At 41.9% G+C, this 18,546-nt stretch overlaps 1 protein-coding gene across 1 annotated transcript in view; it reads right to left on the reverse strand.

Annotated features, from left to right (window-relative positions):
* Nucleotides 1–18,546, reverse strand: part of MERTK (MER proto-oncogene, tyrosine kinase) — a 112,524-nt gene that overhangs the window by 52,727 nt on the left and 41,251 nt on the right. Inside the window, 1 exon segment of the mRNA XM_030311141.2 lies at nt 1,321–1,407. Coding sequence (XP_030167001.1) covers nt 1,321–1,407 — 87 coding nt within the window.

The following is an 18,546-nucleotide window of genomic DNA, read 5'->3' on the forward strand; positions in this document are numbered from 1 at the left end:
TAATAATAGATTATAAGAAGGGAGGCTTGGTTGCTTTGGCATACATTTTTTAAAAAATGAAAGCCCAAAGCATAAGTTTTAGAAATAGGATTGATTTAAAAAAAAAATAAGTTGACATGCTGTGTGAAGCATAAAATGTCAAAAATACTGTTACTCGTTTTATATAAATTTTTACATTATAAGGTGTTTGCACTTTACGAAAATGTCTTTATAACTTCACACCTACTCATGAATTCCTGAAATTCCCAAAATTTCTTTTGAAAATTGTCATAATGAGACTTGAAATGAGGAAGGAAGTTATACAGTTCCTCCGGGAGTAAGTTTCAGTTTGCTCTTTTTTTTTTTTCTTTGTTTTGTTCCAATGAACTTTCAGAAAATGCTCCCTCATCACCTTCATCTAGTTGTTTGCCAAAATGAAAGTATAACTTCTTTTGCAATTTTGAGTCCCCCACTGTATATTACCTTTTAACTCATTATTAAACACATTCTGCTTTTTCCTTGTGTTGTTTCCCCAAGATTAAGACCAAAAGGAATATGAACTCAATATTTGCTTCTCGTTATTTAAATGAAGAACAAATAAACATAAAATTTGCTTGAGTTTCTATGAGAGAAGGTAAGAAATATGATTTGAAAAGGCATAAAATGACAGTATTGACTTTCAGGTTCCAGGTTTTGATAACCTTGATCCCATGGAGAGAGGAGGATGAGGCAGACGATTGGATTGTAATATCTCCACTAGCACAGGGGTCTTCAAACACAACTCTTCCGTTATGTTATATCTCAGAGGGAGAGCGACAAGAAGATTAGGAGGAAGAGGCACAGGGGCTCTGGGCTCTCCCCTGCTTCTGCCCCTCTCAGGGCAGCAGCCGGGGGAGACCTGCTTCAGCCCCAGCTGCCCTGGAAGGACAGAGCCCATTCCTTCAATCAATGCCCTAAGCCACCGCCCCCCACCCCTGCAGGCTCTTCAAGGAGCAATGGGGACTAGTTCAAGGTGGCAGAGGGAAAGATGAAAACAGGAGCTAAGAAAATCAAGGGTAGACATCACAGCCTAGTTTCTTCTCAGACTAAGCAAAACTATATGAACTCATGTTTATCAAAGATGTAAGCACCAGGCGCTGTTATGAAAGCTTTTATTTGCACTGTCTTATTTAAGCCTCAGAAACAGGTAGCTTCTGTAATTATCCCGATTTTATGCTGAAGCCAGAGAGGTTAAGTGACTTGTCCAAGGTCACAAAGGAAGTCAGTGGGGAAGCCAGGGCTCAAACCCAGGTAGCTGGCTGCAGAGCTCAGGGGCTTGGGGGACATGGCCCTGGTGCTTACCTTTGATGTTGATCTGCACACCCTTGGACACGGTCAGCCCTTTGTCATTGTGGGCCTCACAACTGAAGACAGCCATCTCGGTCAGACCTGGAATGGAAGGGGACTCATGAGACCAGTCACCGAGAAACAGGCTGTGGTTCACCAGAACCCTACGGTTGTCTTAGCAATCTTTTACTTTTTGGTTCATTGCTTCAAGTCATAAATGCCAAGTTAATTTGAAAAGTATGCTGGTGGTTGAAAAACATACCTGGGATTAAACCCTAGCTACCAGGAGCAAGCCACCCGTGGGGCTACAAGGCAGCTGTCTTCATTTTCATCCTTTATCTTTCCCTGATGGTGAGATATTAGGTAACAAAGCAGTAACATTTAGATTTTTAAATTTCTGCCAGCAGGTATGGGTATTGCTGGCCCCAATATCATAAAGAATGTTTTTTGAGGCTTGCCTGGTCACTCCCCAGCTGGTTAGCCACACAGTACAGACTAATCACACACTGATGACATTTCAGAATACCAAACACAGCAGGAGAAAAGTCACAGTGCTTAAAAATTTCAGATGATCTGTTGTAATGAATCCTTTTTTAATGGTAAATATCGGTCAGTTCATGCCGAATTATTACATAAACATAAGACACTATTATTACTTGCAGGGAAGACACTAGGGCTGAATGAAGAAAAATTCTATCAGTTCAGAGGTTTGAAGAAGACATCTTAGAAATGAAAAAATTAGTCTGTTTATTAGTTTTAAATAGAAAGGAAGAGAGGCAACCCAGATCTTGGTTTCTAATATGATATGCCAACAAAAGGAACCAGAGCTCCTTGGAAAAATGGCTAATTCTCAGATTGGAGCAGGAAACCTGTAAGATGAGCCTGGAACGGAATATAATACAAACACCATGCAACACACACACACACACACACACACACACACACACACACACACGGCTATTTTCCTGGAACAATTTGAACAAGAAAATAAAGGAAGTAGCATTGGATTGTAACCCAAAGTATAAAACAAATATCCACCAGTCTACACTGCTATAAATAAATGATTAAATAAATGGGGAAGAACAGGCAAATCTCCCATGCACAAGGGTTCCAAATTAATTTATGTGGGTACTCTGCCCTCAGCGGGGAAGACCGTAACTCCCAACCTCTTAAGTGTGGGCTGCATGTAATGACTTCCTTCCAAAGAGGACAGTATGAAAAGGAAATAAAAGCAAAACTTTATTTTATTTATTTATTTTTTAAACTTTAGAGTGGAGAAAATGATAAACACTCCCTTGGCCACGTGACCAAGGTTAACACCACTAAGTCATGTTGACAGAATGTACCCTCGATATGATGTAATGAAAATGGCACTTCCCCTCTGCAATCTTCCTCCCAAACACCTACCACCCAAGTCTAATCAGGAGGAAAATATCAGACAGTTAAAACTGTGGAACATTCTACAAAAAACCTGACTTGTATTCCTCAAAACTATCAACGCCATTAAAGACAGAGAAAGTTTGAGAAACTGTCACAACCAAGGGGAGCCTAAAGAGACAAGACAACCAAATCCTGGATGAAACCATGGAACAATACAAGGGTATTAGGTAAAAACTAAGGGAATGTGAATAATGTATGGACTTGAGTTAATAAAATATATCAATATTGGTTCATTAACTGTAATGAATATATCACACTAACATAAGACATTAACAACAGGAGAACTTGGAATGGGGTTGATGGGAAAACTGTACTATCTCCATGATTTCTAAAATCTAAAACTATTCTAAAATTTAAAAACAGGTTTGTTTGCTTTTCCTTTTTAAAAAAATTTTTAGGGGCGCCTGGGTGGCTCAGTCGGTTAAGCGTCCGACTTCAGCTCAGGTCACGATCTCGCGGTCTGTGAGTTCAAACCCCGCGTCGGGCTCTGTGCTGACCGCTCAAAGCCTGGAGCCTGTTTCAGATTCTGTGTCTCCCTCTCTCTCTGCCCGCCCCCATTCATGCTCTGTCTTTCTCTGTCTCAAAAATAAATAAACGTTAAAAAAAATTTTTTTTAAATTTTTAATGTTTATTTATTTTTGAGAGAGAGAGAGAGAGAGAGAGAGAGGGGGGGGGAGGGGCAGAGAGAAATGGAGACACAGAATCTGAAGCAGGCTCCAGGCTCCAAGCTGTCAGCACAGAGCTTGATGCAGGGCTCAAACCCACGAACCATGAGATCACAACCCGAGCGGAAGTCAGACGCTTAACCAACTGAGCCACCCAGGCACGCTTCCTTTTTTTTTTTTTTTAACGCACAGTCATAAATACCATCTAGTAGAATCTGGAAACTTCTCTGCCTCTGGCACACAGATGTCATCTGGCACAGAGTTCACATCATGAACTGGAGAAAGGCAGAAAAAATTCTTGGAAATATACCTCCACTTGCTTCTTGCCTGAAAACCTTATTTTGTTTTCTTCTATCCATTCACTTGTATAGGAAATTCTCCATCTGATCATTTTAAAATCCAAAGCTTGTCATTAACAGTAATTAAATATTTGAAAATTCAGAGGAACAAGTTGCTGAGGGAAGGCCAGCTGGGCATCAGCCCAGAAAGGCCGTGCCATGTTGGGTGTCCACGTGGTAAATGCTGTGCCAAGGCTGGGCCAAGTGGCCAGAGAGCTGCGTCTGCAAGAAGTTCTGGGAAGAAATGCGAACCTAATCCCTTTTATGTCGGTGCTTCTCCTGAGGGTTACAAGTGCAATGAAAAATCAGAGCCTCTGGGGTTCATTTTTTTCCCATCCAGAAATTAGTCCAGGCACCTGAACTCTGCTGACTAGACAAATCTCTCAAGAAAAAATGAACCTGTCCTACAAACCCACAGTGACTTTTCACTTCTCGAAAATAATGTTCTGTCAGAATGTGACAGCCACTTCAGGTATTTTAATTTTCTGAGGTAAGGAGTATTGCCTTCAGACTGAAGGAAAATCCTCTTAGATTCCCTTGACAATTCCAAGAGCTAAGAAACTAAAATCCCAGGTCGGAGCCATCGCTCTTCACATTTTTGGTCACTCCCTTTTGGCTGACGGATGAAACTGCTCATAGTTTGTGTGATCATTTAGGAAATATTTATTTCACTGAAGAGGAATATTTACCTCAAACCCATTAGCCGCATCTATAAAAGGACACCCTTGGATACCCTGCCTTAGGGGTCTTTAGGTATTTTGCTTGTATTCCTCTCAAATAATTTTGAAAAATATATGCAGCCTCTCATATATTTTGAGGTTTGTATCTTAAATTTTTTATAATTTAAACAGCTGCAAAGAATATAATTTCAGGTACTCAGACATTTTAAAGTAAAATTCCTTTGAAGGCACCTATGTAGCATACTCAAGACTGGGATGGGAAAACCAGCATCACCCACTGAAACAATTTTCCTCCAGCTGCCAGAAGTTTTCCATCATGATTTTCTACTTCCCCTGCAGATTTTTACCCTAATGGCATAAGTGTGTGGGTTTGGAAGCACTTCTTGGCAACAAAAATACACATGCACGTTGAGATATAGATTGATGATCCTTACCATTATTATTAGGGCACAACTCATCAAGACAATATATATAATTCTTAAATGTAAACAGTAAAATTTTACCGGAGGGGCAACTCCTTTGCTGAACAAAATTTGGAATTTTCTATGTAATGATCTGGAAATTTCTTAACATTATAGTGCTAAAACACTATAGCAGCCACTGTCAAAGTGTGGTCTAGAAACTCCTGGGCATCCCAGAGGCTCTTTAAGGAGTTCTTAAGATGAAAACTATTTTTATAATAATAATAACAACAACAATACTAATAATAATGGTAAGATGTTATTTGCCCTTTCCACTTTCATTCTCTCAGAAATGCACGATGGAATTTTCCAGAAGAATTTTCCAGAAGCTGTATGTTGTGTGATAATGCCATTAGCTCTCTCAGCTAATGGAGTATGGGCTTGTTTATTTTTGTGCTTTAAAAGTTTTGTTTTAATTTCTCATTCAGTACTTATCAATAGATAGAACTCACATAAATGAAACCTCTTTGGTTCTCAATAATTTCTAAGGTTGTCAAGGGATCTTGAGACCAAAGCATTTGAGAACTGATACCCCGTAGTGACTCCAGACAAGTCAGGGAGAGGTCTTTCTTCTTTTGCAAAATGAGGGAGAGATGACTGGGAAGCAAGAGTTGGAAAAGAAGCATTGACATAGCATTGGGACTTTGGGTACTCTTGTCAGGCATTGATTTTACAAAAGAAGATAAACATGTCCCAGATGAGGATCGAGACCTTATCCTTCTAAGCCACTGCATGGCGTCTGTACAGCCAACCATTATTTCACAGTCCGGCCTGTGACTCTTTGGTCTTCATGCTGAAGCATCATCTTTAACCTTCCAAGTCATAAGCTCTCAAGTAAGACACCCATTTCACAGGCTCCATGAACACGCAAAACTTGGCTTATATTTAGAAAAATCTGCTTTGGCTCAATCAGAAAATACAGAGAGCTGCTGTGCAATTTATATTTTTAATACAGTTGAGCTAAACACAGTTATTTGACTTCAATTACTCTTGTCAAAATGCTTGGGAAACACTTGAGTACAAAATACAGATCACATTCCAAACTGGTCAGAAGGTCCTGGAGAAAAACAAGAGGGGGGATTCATTTCATGAGATCCGTGGTCTAGCAACAGATCCCTAAGTAAGACAACTGGGGCCCCTTCAGAGCTGCAAGGTTTATCAATGCTGAAAGTGAAACCGCTGATCAGGACCATGATGTTAGGTTAAGTGGGAAGTCGCTTTTCCTTTCTGTGTTTCTTTTCAAAGTGCACACAAAGTCAGGAAAACAATCTCTAGCAAATTCTCTGGCACAAGACATCCACATTAATATGGAATTGCCCAGAAATAGCTAAACCACCTATTATAGCAGTACTTCCTGTGCCCTGGGGTGGTTAATGCCCATAGGCCAGACGCCAGCAGGGAGAAGCAGAACCTGGTTCAAACCGAAGTTAACTTTCTCCAAAAGCAGGTGGGCCAAAACTCAAGGCCAAATATAGTCTTCTTCGCTTAATGTATTCAGTTATGTATTCTTCCTTTGGGGGCTCCTGGGTGGCTTAGTCAGTTAAGCGTCAGACTTTGGCTCAGGTTACGGTCTCACCATTTGTTAATTCATTCGAACCCCACATCGGGCTCTCTGCTGTCAGCACAGAGCCCACTTGGGGTCCTCCCCTTCTCTGCCCTTCCCCCCCCCATCAAAAATAAATAAATATATATACTTCCTTTACGTAATGGCACTAGCTTCCCAGCTAGAGACTCACGCATAAGCCCGGGTTGAATATAACAACTAGTGTGCGCTGGGAAAGACTGCTGCCTGTCACTTTCCTCTTCTCTGTCTGGATGAACAATAACCACCAGACTGGAATAGACCTTGAAGTTTTATAGTCTGAGTCCTTGTGGCTTTCCAGAGGAAAAAATCATCCACTCCCCTAAATCCCCACCCTACCACCCACTCTCTCCCGAGTGACTCCAGCACTGGAGCCTCTAATCTCTCTTGAGCCATGTCCTCTCCCAGTGGGCCATCCACTTTACTGTTACGTCTCACCTCACTCATCACAATTGTTCATGCCCCTCTTGCTTGGTCTTCTGCTGGTTTAAAAAAAGATTGCCTCTGGGGCGCCTGGGTGGCTCAGCTGGTTAAGTGTCCAACTTCGGCTCAGGTCATGATCTCACGGTTTGTGGGTTTGAGCCCCGCCTCGGGCTCTGTGCTGACAGCTCAGAGCCTGGGGCCTGCTTCTCATTCTGTCTCTCTCTCTCTCTCTGCCCCTCCCCCACTCACATTCTGTCTCTGTCTCTCAAAAATGAATAAATGTTAAAAAAAATTGTAAAAAAAGATAGCCTCTGACATAAGGTTTGAAAGATATTTTATTTTATTATTATTCGTTTTTTTAAGTAGGCTCCATGCCCAATGTGGAGTCTGAACTCAAAACCCTGTGATCAAGAGTCGCACGCTCTACCCATGGAGTCGGCCAGGCACCCCTGAAAGATATTTTAAAGAACATTCAGTAACAGGATGTTCCCTTGAGGAAAGGACAATCAGTGTTGCTGAGAAAGCAACTTCTAAGAGCACCAGTTGGGCCAATTCTTTGAGTTCTGGATTAAGCAACCCTTTCATTTTTCCCCCCCTAGAGCAAAATAGGCAAAGCAACAGAAGCAGACCCCGCATAAAGGAAATTGCTCATTAACTTGGAACATCCTATCTGCCCTGAATTCATTCAATCAACAGATATTTACTGAGTACTTACTAGGTGTCAGACATTTTCCCAGGCACTTGGGGTATATTCATGAATAAAAGAGATCCCTCCCCTTACAGAGTTCACATTCTTACAGAGGGAAGTGGGTGAGAAATAATAACCTTCATAAATAAGTAAGCTGCAAGCTCTATCAGAAGGTGGTTAATGCTATGAAAAAAGAGAAAAGGATCAGAGATCCAGGGGTGGGTGGGGAAGTGGGCTGTGATTTTAAATATTCAGGTCAGAGGTCGCTCCTGAGGGAAAGGCCCAATGTAGGGAGTGGGGTGAAGGGTTCTAGGCAAAGGGAAAAGGCCTTTGCTCTGTCTTCTAAGTAGGATGGGAAACCTGGAGCTGTGAGCAGGAGACTGACATGATCTAACTTGTGTTTTATCAAGATCATTCCAGTTGCCACACTGAGACTACACCTAAAGCGAGTAGGTCCCTTAATAGCTCCAAATTTTTTCCTGATCTGAAAACGGGTATCAAAAATGCCTAACTGTATCGCAACTTGCTATGAAGTTCAAAGTCAGTCTTTATAGAAAGCATTGTGAAAATTATGAACTGATATATAAATTGTAGTTATTTTAGAATTTATTTACTATTATTATTACAATGAATACTATTAACTCTATCCCACTAAAACCTAAAGCTGCCTTAGCTGTTACCTAAATGTGGATTTAAAAATGAAATGAGTATTTTTAAAAAATAAAAACCAGACAGACCAGCAGAAGTCCACCACTCTTGACAGAAAGGTAACTCCGAATTGACGAGATAGTAACCACTGCATATAATGAGAGAGTAACCACTCATGTAAAAATTTTTGTAACAGGTAACATTTGAGTTATTCCTGTAGGTTGCCCCTGTACCAAGGGCCTTACCCTCATTATTTCACTGAATTCTCATAAATGTTCTATGAGGTAGACACTGTTATTACCCTGTGTTAGAGAAGAAAGTAGAATAATTTGCCTAGGGACACACAACAGTGAAGCAGTATTAGCATATGTCATAGCTAGGAATCCCAACCACTAACCTACAATGCACTCTGCCATTAAATACCATACAGCAAAACCTTTGGCAGTTCTGTTCTTTATTTTGGGATTGGGTTTTGCCCAAGACAAAGTGCTTTTTAAAAACAAAACTTTGGGGACCCTGGGTGGCTCAGTTGGTTGAGCGTCTGACTTCAGCTCAGGTCATGATCTCACAGCTCGTGAGTTCAAGCCCCATGTCGGGCTCTGTGCTGACAGCTCAGGGCCTGGAGCCTGCTTTGGATTCTGTGTCTCCCTCTCTCTCTGCCCCTCCACTGCTTGTGCTCTGTCTCTCTCTGTCTCTCAAAAACAAATAAACATTTTTTAAAAATTAAAAATAAATAAAAATAAAACTTTGAAATTATTTTCAATTTATAAGAGATAGTACAATTTATTTCCTATTTCAGCAGAAATAGTACAGAGTTCTTGTACACCCTTCACCAGCTTCCCTTAATGATAAGATCTTACATAATGATAGTACAATGACCAAAACCAGGAAAGTGACTTTAGTACAATACTATTCACCCAAATACAGACTGTATTCAGATTTTACCAATTTTTGTTCTGTTTTATTGGGGGGAAGGGTTCTGGTATAGAGTTCCATGAAATTTTATTACAGGTACAGATTTGTATATAATTACAGAATTGCTTCAACACCAAAAAAAAGTGCTCCCTCATGCTTTAGGAACATCCTACCCAAGCTAATCCCTGACTAGAGTCATCACTGTAAGTTTGTCATTTTGAGAATGTCATATAAATGGAATCATACAGCGTGTAACCTTTGAGATTGACTTTGTTGACTCAGAATAATGCCCTTTAGACAAAGTACTTCCTCGCTCATGTCTCTTAAAGACAGCTCTTACGTCATAGAGGGGGGCAGGAAACAAGTGGAATCAAGAGGGAAAAAGCACATGGCCTTCTTGTTCACGAATGTGCTTGCTCAAAGCAAGTATCAACAATCAAGACTCTTTAAACCACTTATCTACTTAGCACTCTCTTTGTAGAAGGGCTTGGGAAAGTTTACTTGAGTTAATTTCAAAATACAACGGCCTCTCCCTGCAAACGCGGTTTTGCATCAGCATGTGAAGCATAAAACTCCCCACACATCTCTGGTCAGGATGGCACCTCGTTCCCCAACATGAACTTTTGAGATAGATTCAGATATTACTAAAGTGTCCTCAAAATTAAACACAGATGTAAAGAAGAAGAAGACTGTTTTATGTAGTTCTTTTACAATGTTACAAAATTCAGCTGCTTGGGACTGGTCCACAGATAGAGCTGATTTGATGGAACTTGATGTGTCCAGCACCAGCCCCATGGTGGGAAGCCCACACTGTTGGACCTTTCTCCCTGGACTTCCTTAAGCCCTTTGTGTCTACAAAATGGGTGTAAAAAAAAATCTGCTCTATTAATATCACAGAACTGGTTAGAAATATAAATGAGAAGAGATGAGAAGGAGTATATAAGTGCAAAAGCCATCATGCAAATACAAGTTACTTCATTATGACAATGTTCCTTTGTCCCAGTGAAGGGATCTCTGACTCAGAGTCTGTTTGTTCACATGTTTGTTCATTAGTTGACTCATTCATTCACACAGTTCTGATGTGCCAGGCGCTATGTTGGGTGATGGTGCTGAGATAACTAATAACTAATATGTAATAATCACACTAATTAGGGGCGCCTGGGTGGCGCAGTCGGTTAAGCGTCCGACTTCAGCCAGGTCACGATCTCGCGGTCCGTGAGTTCGAGCCCCGCGTCAGGCTCTGGGCTGATGGCTCGGAGCCTGGAGCCTGTTTCCGATTCTGTGTCTCCCTCTCTCTCTGCCCCTCCCCTGTTCATGCTCTGTCTCTCTCTGTCCCAAAAATAAATAAAAAAACGTTGAAAAAAAAAAAATTTTAAAAAAAAAAAATAAAAAAAAAAAATCACACTAATTAATAATTTGGGGTGGGGAGACATGTAGATGGCTGTGCTTCCATGTGGGAGGAGGTGCAAGTGTTATGGAAGAGGCACTGTGGATACACAGACAAGGACAGGGTGTCCAGAAAGGTTTTCAGAAAAGAAATATATATGGGTACACGGATGTCCACATAAGTAACAGCAACAACAACCACCGCCAGAATAAAACAACCTCCATGCTCATCAACAAGGGAGTAGTTAAATAAATTATGGTCCATTCATGCACTGAGGCAACTGCCATAAACATTGAGAGGCCCATGAGTACCTACATGGAAAGATCTACAAGTCTTGGTGATCTATCTATGTGTATATGTACATATGTGAGTATACTTAAGGGAGAAAGGCCTAGAAGGAAGTGAACCAATGGCTCACATTGTGTGTGACATCTGTATGGAGAGTGAAAGTGTGGAGATTCAAGGGAGACTTGACCATTTTGCTTTGGTATGTAACCATGGTTTGAATGTCTTACAATGAACATGTGTTCACACATTACTTGTGTAACAAAAAGGCTGAAATTAATCTGCACGTGTCTTATCACTCCAATTTGAAGGAAAATAATTTATATACTTACATCCACCCAAGGGTATATATTCACAGAAGAAGTTTGAAAGGAAACACACCAGTGTTTTCGTCATAATTATAAATGTGTAATGAGATGTAAAAATACTTTCTGAATTTTCTACATTTTAAACATGGAAGCATTTAATAGTTATGTAAAATAAAGTTAAAAATCTTTTCATTTTGAAGTAATTATGGATTCACAGAAAGGTGTAAAGAAATATAGGGGGGAAGTTGGGGCACCTGAGTGGCTCAGTTGGTTAAGCATCTAACTTCGGCTCAGGTCATGATCTCCCGGTTTGAGTTCGAGCCCTGCATCAGGCTCAGAACCTGGAGCCTGCTTCAGATTCTGTGTCTCCCTCTCTCTCTGTCCCTCCCCCACTCATGCTATCTCTGTCTCTCAAAAATGAATAAACGTTAAAAAAAATTTAAAGAAATATAGGGAGAAGTTTCATGTATCCTTCACCCTACCTCCCCAATGTTAACATCTTATATAACCATAGCACATTGTCGAAACCACGAAATTGACATTCGTACTATCCACAAAGCTTACTTAGATTTTACCAATCATACATAGACTCGTTTGTGTGTGTGTGTGTGTGTGTGTGTGTGCGCGCGCGCGTGTGTGCGTGTGCATGCATGTAGTTCTATGTAAGTTAATCACATATGTAGCTTAACAGTTCCATGTCATTTTTAAAAACACACTATTAGGCTACAAACTGCTCTATTTCTTTTTTTTTTTTTTAACGTTTATTTATTTTTGGGACAGAGAGAGACAGAGCATGAACGGGGGAGGGGCAGAGAGAGAGGGAGACACAGAATGGGAAGCAGGCTCCAGGCTCTGAGCCATCAGCCCAGAGCCCGACGCGGGGCTCGAACTCAGGGACCGCGAGATTGTGACCTGAGCTGAAGTCGGACGTTTAACCGACTGAGCCACCCAGGTGCCCCCAAACTGCTCTATTTCTATTTTACTCCTATCTTCTCTACCAAAGAAAAAAAATCTTCAAGTTAAAAAAAAGTAAAATAAAAATTGTAGTGAACTTGAAACCCAAGATAGGTTGTAGTTCTAAGAGTATACCACCATTTAGAAATAAATCAGGTCTCCCATCAGAGACAAATTATATACGGCCTTGGATATGAAAAAGATTTTGCAGATATTATTGCAGAAACACACTTCTACTTTCTAAGAAAACACAAACGAGGAAAAGTTGCAGAGGAACAGAGATAGATTTTGTCCCTAGTTTCATCAAATGCTACTGATCCTGGTAAGGACAGGATCACTGAGAGAGAGAAATCCATAGCAAAACTTAAGACAGGGCTATCAACGGGCGCCTGAGTGGCTCAGTCAGTTAACTATCTGACTTTGGCTCAGGTCATGATCTCACAGTTCCTGGGTTCAAGCCCCACATCAGGCTCTCTGCTGTCAGCACAGCGCTTGCTTCTGATCTTCTGTCTCCCTCTCTGCCTCTCCCCCTCCCCACATGCACCCTCTCTCTCTCTCAAAAATAAATAAACATTATAAAAAAATGGGGGGGGAGAGAGGGCTATCAAACTGGTGCCTGTAAGAATGCAGAAAACTGTCACATCTAGGAGTTAGGCTCACCAACAAATCAGGTCTGATTTCAAGATGAATTCCAAGCTGGTTTCCAGACATTCTGTGATAGTTATTAGCCCAAGGTATCGAGAACATCTCAGAAGATAAGTTGCAGAAATAAATGGGGTGAAAAAGAAAACCAAGCAGATTTACTAGTGGTTAAACAGTGGCCAAGAAAGTTGATTTAATGAACTGATGTCAACTCAGAGGCTGGCTTTATCAACAGACCACTGGACTCTGCCCTTGGTTAGAATAAAATCTAGATTTTCATCAACAACTTGAAAGAGACACAAACGGCAGCTGGCACAAAGCAGGGGGATGATTTGTTAACCAACGAGGGAAATGAGGTTCCAAATGGCCTCAGTGGGCTGAGTCAATGGCTTAAATTTTTGTAAGGATAAATGGCAGGCTGAAATTCCAAAAATAATATATACACAAGAAATAGGAGAGCTCTGGGGCACCTAGGTGCCTCAGTTGGTTAGGCATCTGACTCTTAAAAAAATTTTTTTTTTAAATGTTTTATTTATTTTTAAGACAGAGAGAGACAGAGCATGAGTGGGGATGGGGCAGAGAGAGAGGGAGGCACAGAATCTGAAACAGGCTCTAGGCTCTGAGCTGTCAGCACAGAGCCCGACGCAGGGCTCGAACTCACAAACTGTGAGATCATGGCCTGGGCCAAAGTCGGACGCTCAACGGACTGAGCCACCCGGGCACCCTGAGGCATCTGACTCTTGATTTCCATTCAGATCATGATCTCACAGTTCCTGAGTTCAAGCGCCGCATCAGGCTCTGTGCTGGCAGCCTGGAGCCTGCTTGGGATTCTCTCTCTCTGTCTCTTTCTCTCTCGCTCTCTCAAAATAAATAAATAAACATTAAAAAAAAAAAAAAAAAAAAGAACCAGGAGAGCTTTGACTTTGGAGTAACTGATGAGATAAAAGACCTAAGGATTTCAGTTAACCTCAAACTATTAGCCTTCATCAAAAAAGTCATGCAAACTGCATTACCAAGAATATTGTGTCCAAAACACATCACCGCGGCCTCCACTGAACTTATGCGTGTCTTTTCAAAACAACTCCGGGGCACCTGGGTGGCTCCGTTGGTTAAGCACCTGACTTCGGCTCAGGTCATGATCTCACCGTTCATGAGTTCGAGCTCCGCATCAGGCTCTGTGCTGACAGCACGGAGCATGGAGCCCACTTAGAGGTCTGTGTCTCCCTCTCTCTTTGCCCCTCCCCTGCTCATGCTCTGTTTCTCTCTTTCTCTCAAAAATAAAATAAATATTCAAAACAACACCAACATCACTAAACTCTCTCAGAAAATAGAGATGGTGGGGATACTTCCTAACTAGTTTTATGAGGTCAACAATACCCTGATACCAGAATCTGACACTACAAAAACAAAATTACAGCCCATTTCCCTCATAAGCATTTTTGTACAATAAGGAATTTAGCTTTTGTCCCTTATAATTTCCTGAGTGACAGGAGTGGCTTTGTTACACTAATGAGGTGACTCACAATTGGCCCCTACAGAAACTGGTCAAGAGAATGACCAGCCATGTGATAAGAGGGTTGAGGAGTCTGGAGATTGTGTTCAATCACATGGCCAATGGTTTAGGCTTTCTTTCTTTCTTTTTTTTTTTTTTTAAATGTTTGTTTATTTTTGAGAGAGAGAGACAGACAGACAGAGGGCAAGCAGGGGAGGGGTAGGGAGACAGGGAGACAAAGAATCTGGAGCAGGCTGCAGGCTCTGAGCTGTCAGCACAGAGCCCAATGTGGGGCTCGAACCCACAAACCATGAGATCATGACCTGAGCTGAAGTCGGATGTTCAACCAACTGAGTCACCCAAGTGCCCCCACATGGCCAGTGATCTAATCAGAAGTGCCTATGTAAGGAAACCTCCACAAAAAAAAATCTGCTCCCCAAAGCTTAGTAGAGTGGCCTTTTCCTGGATGTGCCAGGAGGGTGAAACACCCTAATTCAAAGAGGAGAGGGCACAGAAGCTCTGCATTGAGGACCCTCCCAGATATCACCCAAGACGTATGTCTTGTAACAAAACTGTAATCATTAAGTATTGTAAATATTTCCTGAGTTCTTATGATCATATGATAAAAAAATACAATTTTTGGCAAACTGAGAATAGAAAGAAACATCTTCAACCTAGTGAAAGGCATTGTCCCAAACCCATAGTTTATTTCATACTTGGTGACTGGGACAGACACATCCACTCTCCCCACTTTTATTCGGCATTGTGCTGGAGTCTTGGCCACTAAAATAAGGAAAGGGACAGAGATAAAAAGACAAGGATTGGACAGATAGAAGTAAAACTCTCTCTACTTGCAGGTGACATGTCTACATAGAAAATCCAAGGAATCTACAAAACAACAACAATAAAGCCCTCTTAGAATTAATACATCAATGTCACAAGGTTGTAGGATATAAGATCCACATACATAAATCCATTTATTTTCTATATACTAATAGTAAACAATTGGGAAATGAAATCAAATGTGCTACTTAGCAATACCAGCAACATAAAATATTTAAGAATCCCTTTAACAAGTGACATATAAGACCTCTACATCAAAAACTATAAAAAAAATTCCTGAGAGAAATTAAAGGAGACCTAAATAAATGGACAGTGTGTGTTCTGGGATCAGAAGTCTCCATATTATTAAGATGTGATCTCTCCCTAAATTGATCTAGAAATTCAGTATAATTGCAGAAGTGCCTGGTTGGCTCAGTTGGTTAAGCATCTGACTCTTGATTTTGGCTCAGGTCATGATCTCATGGTCGTGACATCGAGCCCCGCTATGCTGGGTGTGAAGACTGCTTAAGATTCTTTCTCTCCCTCTGCCCCCTAAGCCCCCGCTCCATGCGCATGCACTCTCCCTCTCTCTCAAAAAAAAAAAAAAAAAAAAACAATTAAAAAAAAATACAGTTGCGGAGTGCCTGGGTGGCTCGGTTAAGCGTCCGACTTCAGCTCAGGTCATGATCTCGCAATCCGTGACGTCAAGCCCCGCGTTGGGCTCTGTGCTGACAGTTCAGAGCCTGGAGCCTGCTTCGGATTCTGTGTCTCCCTCTCTCCATCCCTCCCCTACTCACACTGTCTGTCTTTCAAAAATGAATAAACGTTAAAAAAAAAATTGCAAACAAAATCACAACAGACTCTTGCAAAACTGTCAAGCTGATTCTAAGATTTATATGAAAATAGGCAAAAGACCCGAAGTGACACTTCACCTAGAGGATATATGACTGGTCTATAAGCACAAGAAAAAAATGCTAAAATCTTTTCTAAATAGAATTTAATATTAGACATTAGGGAAATAAAATGCAAATTGAAAATTTACCATTTCACATCCACTAGGGTGTCTAAAATGAAAAAACTAACCATAGCAAATGCTGGCAAGGATGTAGATAGGGCATCTGGAATGCTCATCCACTGTTGCTAGGAATAGAACTTGGTGTAACTTCAGAACACAGTTTGGTGGTTTCTTTAAAAGTTAAACATATACCTAGTATTTGATCCAGCAATTCTTCTCCCAGGTATTATCCAAAACAAAATAAAAACATATGTCTCCCAAAAAACTTGCACACAAGTATCTGTAGCTGCTTTATCATAGCCAACTCCTGTAAACATCCCAAATGTTCACCACACAGACAAACAAAATGTAGCATATCCATACCGTAACAGCGCTATTAGCAGTAAGCACAAAGTACTCCTACAACAACACGGATGAATCCCAAAAATGTCACATTGAGGGAAAGAAGCCTGAGACAAAAGAATATACACTTCGAGACTCCATTTATTTAATGTTCAAGAGCTAGCAAAACAGGGGCGCCTGCCTGGGTGGCTCAGTTGGTTAAGTAATCCGACTCTTGATTTCGGCTCAGGTCATGATTTCATAGTTCGTGAGATCAAGTCCCGTGTTGGGCTCTATGCTGACAGCGAGGAGCCTGCTTGGGATTCTCTCTCTCTCCCTCTCCCCGGCTAGCGTGCACTCTCTCAAAACAAGTAAATAAACATTAAAAAAAAAAAAAAAAAAAAAAAGAACTAGCAAAACTAATCCGTGATGACAGATATCAGTACACCATTGTCTATGAGAGGTGGGGACTGATGGGAAGGGAGCCTGAGGGGCATTCCAAGGTGATGACAATGTTCTATGCCTTGATTGAAGGGGTGGTTACATGCACGTCTACATTTATCAAAACTCACTGAGTTGTGCATTTAAATTCTACACAACTTAACTGTATGTCAGTTTCACCTCAATAAAAACAAATGTCTTTACAGGACTTCAGAGTTACCATCCTAGAAGGGGTGGGGTGTATTTTGCAAATTGACTTTGAAACTAAAAAGTAGTTTGATTATCAGCTTCTTGGGGAGACTCAAAAATAATTCAGATGGAGGGAGAGAAAACCATACTATTCCTCGTGGAGTCAGGAGTTAGGAAAATGATCCAGAGATAAAACCGAGGGGCTGGCATTCATTTGCTGGTCTATTCTTGCCATGAATATTCAGTGAGTGCTTCTATGAGTCAGGCACTGCCTTGGGACAGACAAAGTCCTTGTCCTTGCTGAGCATATACTCTCTGAGAAGACAGACAAGGAAGCTACAGAAATAAATGGGGTGATTATAGACTGTGGCGAGTGCAACACATGACTGGGAGTCCATAAAGAGGTGGGAAGGTCCAAAAATAGTTGAATGACCAGGAAAGGCTTCCCAGAAGAAGTAATATTTGAGTTGTGTCATGGGGCAGAGGGCAGAGGGCAGAACAGTGCAGGCAGACAGAAGAAAGGATGCAAAGGTCCTGAGGCAGGAAGGAGGGCAATGTGTCTGAGGAAATGACAGACAATCAGGATGACCGGTGCTTAATAAGCAGGGAGAAGAAGGTGCGTCGGGTTGGGTTGGAGAGTCGGGCGGAGGCCAGAGCTCACAGGGCCGATGGGCAGGGACAGGAATGAGTCTGAGCGACAGTCTAAGACAGCCACTGAGGAGGATGGATTGGAGTGGGGACAGGGCTGGAAGCGAAGAGACCAGTTAGGGAGCTACTTACTGCACTGGTAGGGTGCTGGCAGCGGTGTGGAGCAGGGAAGGAGAGAAAACAGATTCAGGATGCGCCGTAGAAGCAGAATGGACAGAACTTGCTGATGCATTTGGCATGAAGAATGAGAAAGAGGAAGGCTGGGCCAATGATGATACCATTTACTAAGATGGGGAATTCTGGGGCAAAGTGAGTGTGGAGAGGAGGTGGAACAGGAGTTTCATTTTAAGATACTTATGTACCAGCAAGTGAAAATGCCAAGGAGGCACTTGGATACATGAGCCTGGACCTCAGAAGAGAGGGCCGGGCCAGGACACAAAGCCCAAGGCCACCGTTGCACAGACAGTATTGAAGCCAAGGACAGAGAGGAACTCTCCCAGGGTGGCGGGAGTGTCTCAGGGTAAAAAGAAGTGGGTCCAGGGATGCGCCTGTCAAGGGCAGAGGAGAAGCAGTGGGGTGGGAAGGAAGCCAGGAAGACTGTTGCCAGAGGTTCACCCCTGTGTTCTCAGAACCTAGAAGAGCCCCTGGGATACAGCACTCCCTGGCAAGATGGTCGCTGACTGCATGAAGAAAGGAAGGATTTGGGGGTGGTGCCCTTCCTAGATGTTGCTGAAAAGATGCCACGAGAGAAGCCAGAGAGGAGTCCACCGGCTTTCGTAGCACGGGAAACAGCAAGGGCATTGACTCCAAGAGCCTTGTCAGGGAAGTGACGGGAACGAAGCCGAGATACTTCCATTCGGATGGGAATCAAGATGACCACCATCAGCGTGGCCACAA

Source organism: Lynx canadensis, chromosome A3 (genome assembly GCF_007474595.2).
Source record: "Lynx canadensis isolate LIC74 chromosome A3, mLynCan4.pri.v2, whole genome shotgun sequence".
In the NCBI taxonomy this organism is placed as follows: Eukaryota; Metazoa; Chordata; class Mammalia; order Carnivora; family Felidae; genus Lynx; species Lynx canadensis.